At 49.1% G+C, this 12,965-nt stretch overlaps 2 protein-coding genes across 5 annotated transcripts in view; both read right to left on the bottom strand.

The window, feature by feature from the left end:
- Positions 1–216: 216 nt before the first annotated feature.
- On the bottom strand, positions 217–6,318 carry Pim2 (Pim-2 proto-oncogene, serine/threonine kinase). The gene is made up of 6 exons (XM_070040495.1): positions 6,029–6,318; positions 5,781–5,890; positions 4,938–4,988; positions 2,055–2,427; positions 1,466–1,642; positions 217–1,382 (listed from the first exon to the last, which is right to left on the bottom strand). The coding sequence occupies exons 1-6, from the start codon at positions 6,087–6,089 to the stop codon at positions 1,216–1,218; spliced, it is 939 nt and encodes a 312-aa protein (XP_069896596.1). The 5' UTR covers positions 6,090–6,318; the 3' UTR covers positions 217–1,215.
- Positions 6,319–10,386: 4,068 nt separating this feature from the next.
- Otud5 (OTU deubiquitinase 5) overlaps positions 10,387–12,965 on the bottom strand; it is a 42,065-nt gene continuing 39,486 nt past the window's right edge. For 3 of the 4 annotated variants that reach the window (XM_070040492.1, XM_070040491.1, XM_070040494.1), the window contains 3 exons: positions 11,913–12,114; positions 11,719–11,832; positions 10,387–11,421 (listed from right to left, as the gene is read on the bottom strand). In XM_070040492.1, coding sequence (XP_069896593.1) covers positions 11,297–11,421; positions 11,719–11,832; positions 11,913–12,114 — 441 coding nt within the window. In that variant the 3' untranslated portion in view covers positions 10,387–11,296. The remainder of the gene's footprint in view (positions 11,422–11,718; positions 11,833–11,912; positions 12,115–12,965) is intronic. The other variant, XM_070040493.1, reaches the window with a different exon arrangement.

The following is a 12,965-nucleotide window of genomic DNA, read 5'->3' as shown; positions in this document are numbered from 1 at the left end:
GGACAAATGAGTAAAGGTGAAGAAAGTTTAAAAGGACATTTCAGGGTTTTTTTTTTTTTTTTAAATTCTGCAGTTCTTGCTTCAGGCCTTGAGGTAACAGATGTGTGCAACCTCGCCTAGCATGCTGAAAAAGGACTTAACAGGATTTCTCTCCTCTAGGTTCAGCTTACAAAAAATATAAATGTTTCAGAAATATCTGTCTCTACAAACGGCCAGTCACTTGTGAATTTTATTTATTAAATAGTGGGATTCCACACATGGCTTTTTAAATAATCCAGGCAGGGGGAGAAGTGACAGGAGGGCACACTTGCAGCTCTCCTACCTCCAGTACACAAATATTTACATTTTAGCAATTGGACAATCCTGGCTCAGTAGGAGGCAGCAAAGTTGGGAGGGGGGACCTCAGGAGAATACACAACAAGACATTTCCCCCAGCACATCCCCCCCAAAAAACCCCATCCATCCTATCCTAGTTTCTGGTGATGTCTGATGGTATCTGTTTCCCATTCCTTCCCAAAATATGGAAGTCAGGTTTCTTCTCACCAGAGTAAGAGCACTTGGGGTAACAGTAGGATCCCCTCACCAAAAAAAAAAAAAAAAAAAAAAAAAAAAAAAAATCGCCAAAACAAACAAAAATAAAACCAAATGCACAAACACAAAGAGCCCTGGGAAGTTATTAATAGGGCATTCATTACCTCTCCCAGAATAAGCACTTCTAGGATGAGATAGGCAAGCAGCTTGACCGAATATGGGACCCTTGGCTAGGGGAAAGGGCCCTTTTGCTAAAATAAAGAGCTGCTGGGATATTTTAAGGAAAGCACCCTTGCCCAAGTGAGAGCATTTGAACTAAGTATCTTATCTAAGTTTGTGTGGTGGTACTACAGGAGGTGCTAGTGCACGGGAAGGGGTATACAACTTAAGGAAAACAAATCCTAGGGCTCAGAAGGGAAAAATCTCCAAATAAACATCCTGAACAGAACACAAAGCAAGGAATTCCTCCCTCCAGAATAAGGGCCACAGGTTCTGGGAGGAAGGCTCCTTCACAAGATTGGGATAGGAACTGGGCAGATTTGGCTCATCTTCTGACCCCTGAACCCTTATCCCTGACCTTAGTAATACTGGATTTTTAACAACCTGTATAACCAGGTCAACAGATGTCCATCTATCCCTGTGGCATGACCATGGGATTCCAACGAGTGGGAGGCCTGACGGGGCCTAGGGAAGCAGGGACCAGGCCAAGGGAGTAGTAGGACTTCCTTTAGGGGCATCGGCGGGCACTTCCTCAGCTGGTGTCTGCATCCAGGGGTCCAGCAGGATCTCCTCCAGTGAGGGTCGGTTAGAAGGTTTAGGAGCCAGGCACCGGCGGATTAGGGCACAGCAGTCTGTGGGTCAAGAAGCACAGGACCGATTAGTAACAAATAGTGAAAGATTGGGAAGGTTGGGGTGGGAGCAGTAAGGGCCTCACCTGAGGAGACATGGGCAGGAAAGTGAAGCTGAGCCTCCAGAATCTCCTGGTCTCTCTCAAAGGGAATATCTCCACACACCATGTCATAGAGAAGGACACCCAGTGACCAGACAGTGGCTGGGAGTGCATGGTACTGGTGCCGAGAGATCCATTCTGGAGGGCTGTACACCCTTGTCCCTGCACAGAAGCCAGTAGTCAAGAGTTAGATCCTTCTATGGCGATGCCCCCTTTTCCAACCCCTGCTCTGCTCAAGGAACCCTAATGGATGATTCCATCATTCTAATACAGAAAGCTACACTTATACTATTAACAGCAGTCTCATCACTGAAAAAAAGAACACTTGTAGTCATCCCTCCACCCCAAATAATAGAAACACTTAATAACAGCTAAGATTCTGTTAGGAAATAAAAATCCACCTAGAGTAGAAAAAAGGATCCTCACACTAGAGTAACAGCCCAGTACAGGGTTAAGGCACATAGCCAGAGATCAAAGCTTGACAATGCCCAGTACTAGAAATAAAGAAACTTGTTCATAACACCCTCCAATTCAATTCACCTCCCCCTGTTGAGATCTGGGTAGTAAGTCTTACCATCAAAGTCAGTATAGGGTTCATCATGAAGCAGGGCACCAGAACCAAAATCGATGAGTTTAACACAGCCCCTGCATAGGTCTATCAGGATGTTTTCATCTTTGATATCACGATGGACAACTCCACGGGCGTGGCAGTGTTGGACTGCTGCCACTACCTGGGTAAAGAAGCTGCGGCTTTTGCTCTCACCCAGTGGACCCTTCTCTGTGATGTAATCAAAGAGATCTTGGGCGGGCATAGGTCTCTCAAGGACCAGCATGAAGCCTTCTGAGGTCTCAAACCAGTCAAGCAGACGGATCACACCAGGATGCCCACTGCCTTCACCCACCTTCCATAACAGTGCCACTTCGAGTGGGCAAGTGACTGAGTCTGACTGTGGGGTGGAAAGCAAAGAGAAGGGAGATATAAGATCAGCTTTGAAGCCAACTTCAAGTTGTTTTTTTTTTGGTTGGTCGTGGAGGCTGAACTCTGGGCCTGGAAGGCACTGTCCCTCAGCCCTTCAGCTCAAGGCTAGCGCCCTACTACTTGAGTCACAGTGCCACTTTCGGCCTTTTCTGCTTACGTGGTGTGAGGAATCGAACCCAGGGCTTCATGCATGCGAGGCAAGCACTGTACCACTGAGCCAACTTCCCAGCCCTCCAAGTTTTTGTGGCAACCTCTTGACTACAGCCTTCAGTTACCAACTTCCATCCTGTACCTCAATATCCTTTTTCTTTGTTTGTCCTGAGGCTTGAACTCAGGGTCTGGGTGCTGTCCCTGAGCTTTGAGCTCAAAGCTAGCACTCTACCACTTTGAGCCATGGTGCCATTTGTGGTTTTCTGGTAGTTAACTGAAGATGAGTCTCATGGACTTTCCTGTCCCAGCTGGCTTTGAACTGAGGCCCTCAGATCTCAGCCTCCTTGGTAGACAGGATTACAGGCATAAGCCTCAGTACTTTTAATAAACTCAGTTTTTTTGGTGTGCCAGTAGTGGAGCTTGAACTCAGGGCCTGGACACTGTCTCTGGGCTATTCTGCTTAAGGCTAGCACTCTACTGCTTGAGTCGCAGCTCCAGGTTTTTAGTAGTTAATTGGAGAGAACAGTCTCATCAACTTTCCTGCCAAGGCTGGCTTCAAACAGCAATCCTCAGATCTAAGCCTCCTAAGTAGCTAGGATTATCCTAAGTGTGAGGCGCCAGTGCTCAGGTGAGCTAAATACTAGCCAGGTGTTAGTGCCTCACATCTGTAATCCTAGGTATTCAGGAGGATGAGATCTGAGAATTGCAGTTAGAAGCCAGCCTGGGCAGGAAAGTCCATGAGATTTATCTCCAAATAATTACCCCAAAAGCCAGAAATGGCTCAAATAAATGATAGAGTGCTAGCCTTGAGCCAAAACATTCCCAGAGACAGTGCCCAGCCCCTGAGGTCAAGGCCCAGAACTGTCAAAAAATAAGAGCTCGAGCCTGTAATCAGCTACTCAGGAGGCTGAGATCTGAGGATCCAAGCTCAAAGCCAGCCCAGCCAGACAAACCTGAGTCAGAGCACTAGCTTTGAGCAAAAAAAAAAAAAAAAAAAAAAAAAGCAAAGATAATGTCCAGGCCCCGAGTTCAAGCCCCAGGACCTGCACAAAACAAAACAACAAGAGAACTATGAGCTTAGTACTTTTATAGAGTACTACATTCTGTTTTGCTCACTGGCACCCTGAGATTTTACACAGTAGGTTCCCAATAAATCTGTTAAATAAATGAAAGCAATTTATACTGTAGGGTGTGACAGAGTCAGCACTCAAATCTGTTATTGCAGTTAGCGTCTGTATATTTGTTTATACTAGAGATTGAACTCAGGTCCTTGTCTTTACAAAAGCCCTATCCATCAGGCCATAACTCAAGCTTTTATGAGGTTTTTTTTTTTCTTCACACAAGGTCTCAGCTTTTTGCCCTAGGTAACATCCCACCTATGCCCCTAATGTGTGGCTAGGGTTACAGGTCACCCAGTTTATCTGACATGAGGTCTCACACTGAACAAGTGTAGTGATTTCCCTAACTGGTTGGCAGTTTTGTTCATTTATTTCAAGCACCAGAGCACTTCTTGGTAACAAGGCAGGATTCACTATTTGTTAAACAGGTAGAAGCAGTTAGCAGGTCGGTATTTAGCCTCCAGACAAGCTCTAATGAAAGTATTTTGCTAAGTGCCTGTAATTATGCCTGCAATTCAGTAAGTATGCAATTTTTATTTGTTAAATAGCTTAAAGTGATTAATTGCATGATCTGGCAGAGTTAAAAAAACTCAACAAATGTTATGTTCTATGTTGTCACTGTCACTAAGCATCTGGAATAGCTCAATAATGACGACCCTTATCCAAAAGCTCTGTACAGGCAGTGACTTCCAGGACACTCTGTGCCTGAGTTGGGGCCTTTACCAGCCACACTGTTGACTGGCGTAGCCAGACAGGTTTTCTCACGGAGACGTAAATTCCGCTATTGCGCAGGTGCACCCTCTCCCTCTGGATCCCACGGCATGCGCAGGCGCAATTTCCGAAAAGCCCCTAGGGGGCGCTCTTTCACCTACAATTTGCTCAGACCCGCCCTTATGTCCGTTAGTGTTCTCACCGAGGCAGGAGAGAAGCAGCTAGCATCACCATGGCAACCATTGACCTAGGCCCCTCTTTCCCCACAGGCATACCCTATGGGCAGTCCTTGAAAGTAGTGTTTGAAAAAAGGATGAGAGTTCGATAGGGTTCTGGGAGAATTGAGGTGAAACAGAACTGTGTCACCCCAGGAGTAAACACGGGCTGGTGGGAGTGTTCTTAAGGTTACAGGGCCCAGGGAATCCAATCTCTTTGAAAAAAAAGGGGGTGAAGCTCATTGGAGGAGTCTATAGGTCAAGGAGGACACTAAAATACTCACCAAGGTGGACCAGCCAAGTACTCGATTCCGGGAGATCACTTTGATGGCCACCTGGAGAAAAGGGGGTCAGCAGGTGATCCCCTAAACTGCGTACAATCTAGATCTTCTACCCCACTCGCGTACTTCCTTCTGTCAGCACCTTAGTATTTCTGGTCCCCGAACACATATCCTGTAATGGGCCAAGGATTTTCCCCGGCACTTCAAAGTCCCTAAAACCAGTTTTGCCTTTTCCACCATCCTTAACCCTGAGTTCAGTTCCTCAGGCATCAAGACCCCCTCAATTTTTAAGGCTTGAGTTGTTATCCCTCCCATTTTTTTCTTGCTCTTGTGAAACTGGGGATGGAACTCTAGGCCTTTAGTGTAAAGTGGTGGACTTACAGCTGACCCGCAGCAGTTAAGCCCTCGAATTTCCTACCCCTTCTCCAGGATACAAACTCTGTACCACGGGGGTCCTGGTTCTCACTACTCCATACTGACGCCTAGCTCCCAGGTCCCCCATCTCCACCAGAGCTTCCCCCCTTCTTACCATATAAACGCACATTCCCTGGATCCAGGGGTCGAGTCGTCAAGAACTCCCTCCACCCCAATTTAACTCCCTGGGCCCCTAGAATTCCTACCTTGAAACCTCCTGCTCAACCCAATATGCACTTAAGACCTCACCAGAGGCTACGCGCGAGGGCTCTTCCTCCCCGCGCCCCACCAACCCGCATCCTAGTCCTCATGACCCTACTACACACATTGCAGGCTCCCTTGAGTCAACCAGTATCCCAGCCCAAGGACCTCCCCCCTCCCCTGGCTAAACACACCTAACCCCCCCACCCCCAAGACCCTCTTGGTGGATACCTGGAGTCGATCAGCGACGCGATGTCCCGCGAAGACGGTGCCAAATCCCCCCTTACCCAGAAGGGGGCCGAGACGATATTCGGCCTCGAACGCTGCCCGATCCTTGCCTCCTACGCAGACGGAGGCGAGGAAGTCAGGGTGGCGGCGTGCTGAGCTTGGCCAAGACTCCCTCTTTCCCCGTATCAAATACCTAACACCTAACCAGCCCACCCACCCCACTTTTTCGCAAAAAGGTAGACTATTCTCACCTGGCGGCTGTGTGGGGGTCACTGGGGGCGCAGGAAGCCCCTGTATTGGCTTGGTCAACATGGAGGAGGCGCTGCGCAGATTGAGTCCGCTGAATCCGCTGAGCCCGCAGGGCGTAGACGCCCGGGGCAGCGTAGCCGAGGATCCAGGGCTGGGGGGCGCCAGGGTGGAAGGCAAGGAAACTGGTGGCCCGGAAGCGCCCGCAGACGGCGCAACGTTAAGATTCGTCGCGCGCGCCAGCCCCAATGTTACTGAGCCGGGGCACGCGCCTCCCGGGAGAGTCGCCCAGCGCGACGGCCCCGCCCACCTGGCTTTGATCAATCCGAAAGAGGCACCTGCTGTACCTCAGCCAATCGGAGCCAGCCCTTATTTGCATACCACCCTGAACGTTTCAAGGGCCCCCGTATGCAAATACACGCCCGGTTCCCTCGTGGGGGCGGGGCATGCATGCAAATGATGGGGGCGTACACAGAGGAAACTGGTTCTGGGAATCCCTTTGCAGCTACCACTTGTTTTGGTTGTTGCGTGGCGTGGTGGTGGTTGTTGTTGGGGTATGTGTGTACACTTAAAAAACAACTGCGCAGCCGCCAGTATCGGAAGCTGGTTTGCAGATGCAGCTATCTCCGCCTCAAGCTTAGTGCCGAGATAGTACTAGGTCGGCTTTTAAATATCTGAACCTGGGCTAGGTAGGCAGAAATCCTTTTTTACGGGTACTTTTCAACCAGGACCAAGAGTCCTCCAGGCAACTGCAGTCTTCGCCTCAAAACAAGCTGGGCACTAGTGTCTCACGCCTGTAATCCTAGTTGCTCAGTTGGCTGAGATCTGAGGATCCCTGTTTGAAGTCAACCCTGGCAAGAAAGTCTTACGAGATTGAAGTGGCGCTGTGGCTTAAGTGGTAAAGCACTACCTTTGAGCTAAAAAGCTCAGCGACAGTGCCCAGGCTGGCCCTGAGATCGAGCCCCAAGATGGACATGGACACATACATAAGCGTGCGTGCGCTAGCACCCAGAAACTAGCCTCCTAAGAGTCTTACCAATCTTAATGGAGGGTAACTGAGCACTGCATTGGGAGTCACACCTTTTAGCTTTCTAGGACTTGGCTGGCCCTACGCAGCAGTCTATAGGGCATTTTGTAGCCTTTAACACAGACCTGGTGAGACTCAGCCCTGGGCTCATTCAGTGGGTGTGGAATCTTTAACCTATCAGGTCGGTTTTTGTGGGGGCTGTTTCAGAGCAAGAGTAGTGTGGTGTATGGGTTGGGAAGGTGGCTCAGTGGTAGAGTGCTTGCCTTGCATGCATGAGGCCCTGGGTTCGATTCCTCAGCACCACATAAGCAGAAAAAGCCGGAAGTGGTGCTATGGCTAAAGTGGTAGAACTCTTGCCTTGAGCTGAAGAGCTGAGGGACAGTGCCCAGGCCCAGAGTTCAGGCACCACAACTGACAAAAAAAAAAAAAAAGAGTAGTGTGCCCTGGTAGAGGCTTCTAAAGAAGTGGTGGAATAGCCTAGGCACAATTGCATGAGAAATGGCCAGAGAAGGCCTCAGCCTTAAAGACACATGCAACCAACAGACACAGAAATGCCCTAAGACACCAACACCCAGACACATACAGAAAAAAAAGTAATGCCCCAGGACTGGGAGATACAATGCTGCACACAGACACTTCCAAGACACACATGGACCTACACTGCCATATGACAGTACATAAATGTCCAGCCACACACTGACAAACTCATTATAAACATACTGGCACCACCAGGCATGGCACTGTCACAGAGACTTGTACTGTCCCAAAAATACAGACCTAGAGTCTGTCATGAGAAGATACACAGATGCTGTAGAAACATATGCAGTGCTCCAAAAGCAGGCATGTAGTGATGTGAAAGAACTATAGAATTGCAGTGTCACAAAAACACACTGATAGACTAAGGCACAAACACTATCAGACATGCAGCCTGGTCACCAAAACTATCCAGAAATAGGCACCTCGAATACAAATGGACATCTATTCCCATCAGATAGAAACCACAGATGCATTGTCACAGTCCCATGCAGACAAGCACTCATCTCTGATAGAGACACAAACTGTTGAGTCCTACACTCAGTCACCATCTGACATACCTGGAAACAAGCCCTCATCAGATACACACACACAAGGGACTAGGCAGACACTGTAAGATGCATAGAAAAACTTGGACTCACCAAAGTCACACATAGGGACAATATTCAAAAAGTGAACACACACTTGTACTCTCCTTGTTCATGCAACAGTACTACAAGGCCTCTATAAGCCTGTCAGGCTTTAGTGGGAGGTGGGGGGGGGGCAATAGAGCTTAGGCACACACGAAGTTGAGTACCATAGCCCTGCCAAGGACGTTTATTTGCTGTACAGATATTTGTAGATACAAGTGATAATGTGAGGGGCTGGGAAGGTGGCTCAGTGGTAGAGTGCTTGCTTTGCATGCATGAGGCCCTGGGTTTGATTCCTCAGCACCACATAAACAGAAAAAACCGGAAGTGGCGCTGTGGCTCAAGTGGTAAAGTGCTGACCTTGGGCTGAAGACCTGAGGGACAGCTCACAGGCCGAGTTCAGGCCCCACAACCGACAAAAAAAAAAAAAAAAGAATGTGAATGGGGGTTACCTGGCTTCTCAGGTGACCCTCTAAGGTCTCAAAAGACAAATGAGGTTGATGGCTGGAGACAAGGGCAAATTGCAGGTAGATGCCCAAGGAAATATGGACAAAGTACCAAGAGGGAGGCAGAAAACAAATGATACATTATGTTGATCATATAGTCTGTCAAAGCTCACAATCACTGAGAACATGAGGTTAATAAACACTAATTACTCCAGTAGCTGCAGAAGGGAAGGTGAGACTCAAAGAATACCCAAGGCCAGATAACTAGAAAACCATAGAAGTAGGTTTCAAATCAACTCTTGGAACATTCATGTTTGACCATTGTATTCCATCCAGGTAGCCTGCAGCCAGCCATTCAACAAGTCATGCTCTCACATGCAGTGACAAACATTCTTGGGGTCCTTAGGGGCCCCGTCAGCCAGGCAGGGGAAAAAAGGTGTTTTGAGAAAATGTGGGGTTCAACCAGCCCTCACCACCTGGGCTTTATCTTTAAGAGGGGCAGGGACAAAGTGTCAAGAAGACTGGTAAACAACAACAAAAGATTCAACTATTTCATTCTTCAGCTTCTACAAAAGCCCCAGAGCCTCCTCTGGTCACTCTCTAAATTCAGGCTGCTAATGAAGTGTCCGTGGGGCATTTCCAAAGCATTTCCTCATCAGATTATCATAAGAAAGAGCAAACATAGGTAGTGAGAGACAAGAGGGGTGTGCAAGTGAGTAGTAATTGGAATTCAGACGAGAAATTCAGTCTCTGCACTCCACAATCCCAGATGTGTGTGTGGAAGGGTGCTGTTAAGACAAAGGAGATTAAAAAAAAAAAATTAGTCCCTGAATGAAGAGCATTTTGAAAACAAGAAAAATCAAAGAGAGTCTACCCCTGTGTCCCAGTCTAGTCTGGAAGTAATGGGCTCTAAAAAAATATACTCTGGCTTGAGTCTCAAGAGTAGTTAGGACTATAAATACAACCTACCACTCCTGACCAGAAGAAAGTTTAATAATGAGCAGGAATCAGGGCACCAATAGCTCATGCCTGTAATCCTAGCTACTCAGAAGGCTGAGATCTGAGGATCGCCAGCCCAGGCGGGAAAAGTATGTGAAACTCTTTATCTCCAATTAACCACCAGAAAACTGGGAGTGGAGCTGGTAGAGTGGAGTGGTAGAGCACTTGCCTTAAGCTGAAGAGCTCAGGGATGATGCCCAGGCCCCGGGGGGGGGGGGGGGAGGAGGAAGGGGGAGGAGAGAGACAGAGAGACAGACACATACACATGGACGGAGGGACAGGCAGGCAGGCAGAGGGGGGGTGGGGGGGGCAAGGGGCATGCTTGCAGCTGGGTAGGTGACTGTATGTAATCAATCCTAGCTACTCAAGAGGCAGAGATCTTAAGGTCAGGTTTGAAGCCAGCCCTTCCTACTCATTCTTGTCTCCAATTAAGTGTGGAGGTGTGGGTCAAGTGATAGAAGGCCAACCTTGAGCAAAAAACTGAAGCAAGATTCCTGGCCTTGTTAAAGCCCTGGTATGGTAATTCTCTCTCTCTCTCTCTCTCTCTCTCTCACACACACACACACACACACACACACACACACTTACATACATGCACCAAATAAACATGAACTTTCAGACAGCCCCACAGACATGTGAATCTGAGGTCAAGCCAAGGCTTATTGTCATCAACTCTTCCCAGAAACCCACCACCCACCATGCCCCACACAGAACAGAGCAGCTCAGGGAAACTGACATTTGGTTTTATTGTGCCAAGGACATTACAGATGGTAGATCTTGTCAACACCTGCAGGGCACGGGTGCCCCATCTGCCAAGGCTGCTCCCACTCCCTTCACTCAAATCTTGGGTGGCGGCCATAATCCCCAAAGAGGCCCTCCACCTCAAGATTCCAGAGAGACAACGCGGTGGTGGAAGCAAAAGGAATGCAGCAAGGTCAGGGTCTCACTGTCCAAAGCCAGTTAGACACCTGCCACCCCTGTCCCTACTCTGGCTCACACCCTAAGCCCTCAGCCCACCTACAGGGAGCTGGAGACCAGGAAACAGTGGCAACCCACATCTTTTGCACCTTCCATGCCCCATGGCCAGCCTGCCTGCCCCCAAACCAGTGATGCCACCTTCACAGAATTAATGCTGTTGTCTACATCAATTTGGATTGGTTGAGGTTTGTAAGATAAAAGTATGTTTTTAATAAAGAAATTAGACATTGAAGGCTCAGACATTGTTGGGGTATTTGAAAGGGAAATTTCCCACTCCGTCCTCCCACCTCGCCGGCATCTTTGTAGGGGGAAGTGGTGACAAGATTGTTTGATCTCAGAAGGAAGAGCAAGCAGGAGACTCTTTCCTGGGGCTGCCTGGCTGTCAGGTGGTCTATTTGTGTGCCTCTTGCCTACCTTCTGCACCCCTGCCAGAGTGCCCTGTGGGATGCAGGGATGGTGCTGTGCAGGGGGCAAAGGGCACAACAGCTGGTGGAGACAAATGATGGAGGCAGGAGTGAGATGGAGTGCAGGGTGGGCCAGCCATAGGGAAAGTGGAGGAGGGAAAAGAGAGAGAGGTAAAAGAAAGCCAAAGAATGTGGGGTGGCACCAGAGGCCCAAGAATCGGGGTTTAGGAGATGGTGTCCAATTCCTGTGTCTCCATCAACTCTTGTCTGGGGGTGGGTCTCTGTGCACTTTATTTTTCTTCATACTGTCTAGATATTCCTGCTGAGACACTGCCAGCACAGATGCTAGGATCTCATCATCATCCCAGTCGTTCAGACCTGCTGGGCAGAAATAAAGAAGCAGACAAGGATGACAGGACACCCTGAGCCAACTTCCCCCACCCTTGGGCCAATTCCCACCCAGAAATCCCACCCAGGCCCCTGTTACTCCTTTTTCTCTCACAGGCCTCAGCCCCACTAGAAATCCCTTGTGGGGAAAACCCCTTGGACCTGAAAAACCTCCCTGGTGCTCTAAACTTTTGGGGGAGACAGCCAGAGGTTCTAAAATCCTATTCTCAGGACTCACCACTTTTTCCAGTTTCCCAAACTACCAGGTGGCCCATCCCAGAGGTGACTTACCAAAGGCAGAGGGGGACATCTGCTGAATAAGGGCCCGGCACTCCAGAGCGGGATAGAGAGACACAAGAGGAGAGGTGGCTCGATCGGCTCCTGCGGAGAACTGACTGCTTGTACCTGAGGCAGATGAATAGTCAGAGGTAGAGCCCAGGCCCCAAGCCTACCACCAGCTCTCAGCCTGCAAACAAGTCACTGACCTGGTGCGCAGGGTGAAGGAGGTTTGGCAAGAGCTAAGACAGTGCCTGGGGAAGGGGGCTTGATGCCCAGCTCAGCATGCAGCTCAGGGTGCTCGGGTGATGAGGCTGAACTCCGCTGCCGTGGAGATCGGCTTGTCCACTCCTCAAGGCCACTGGCAGCTGCTGCTGTGGCTGAACTGCATGTGGCGCTGGCTTTCCGAGTCTGCAGTTGGGAAGGAAAAATCCATAAGGACCAACACAAGCCAACAGTGCTATTGTGCTCCAGCCCTCAAAACAACTACTTTCTTAAGACACTAGTGAGGAAACAGCTCCATTGTATGTCCTTGTCATTCCCATTCACTGAAACACAAGCTCTCTCTCACAGGACAAAGGCTGGGCATTTTTTTGGTCTGAGACCAGAATTCGAACTTGGTACTTGACTCACTGATTGGCTAGTGCTTGCTCTGCCAACTGAGCTGTATCTCCAACCCCAGGTTGAGTTTCTTTTTCTTTTTTTTTTTTTTTTGTCGGCCGTGGGGCTTGAACTCTGGGCCTGGGCGCTGTCCCTCAGCTCTTCAGCTCAAGGCGAGCGCTCTACCACTTGAGCTACAGCGCCACTTCCGGTTTTCTGGTGGTTTATTGGAGATAGGAGTCTCACAGTCTCTCCTGCCCGGGCTGGCTTTGAACCGCGATCCTCAGATCTCAGCCTCCTGAGTAGCTAGGATTACAGGCGTGAGCCACCAGCGCCCGGCCCCAGGTTGAGTTTCTTAATACCTGTCTCTCAAACCCTTGCAGCCAACTGACAATCAATCCTATTCCCTCTACCTTCAACAGATCTGAAGCCAACCCAACCCCTTCTCACCACCACAGCTCTGCCACTGCCAGCACCTTCACCATTCACCAGAACTACTCTTGTAACCTCCTCCTGGTTGATCCCTTGCAGGAGAGTGGATGTAGGGGACCTCTACATTCACCAGTTAGGAGGAATCTTATTAAATCTTAACTCAAATGCAGGTGCCTGTGGCTCATGTCTGCAATCCTAAAGAACTCAGGAGGCTGAGATCTGAGGATCAT

Source organism: Dipodomys merriami, unplaced genomic scaffold, assembly GCF_024711535.1.
Source record: "Dipodomys merriami isolate MVZ:Mamm:240054 unplaced genomic scaffold, mDipMer1.0.p SCAF_3, whole genome shotgun sequence".
In the NCBI taxonomy this organism is placed as follows: domain Eukaryota; kingdom Metazoa; phylum Chordata; class Mammalia; order Rodentia; family Heteromyidae; genus Dipodomys; species Dipodomys merriami.
Note: the sequence above shows the minus strand (reverse complement) of the source record. Positions and strands in the feature narration are given on the sequence as shown.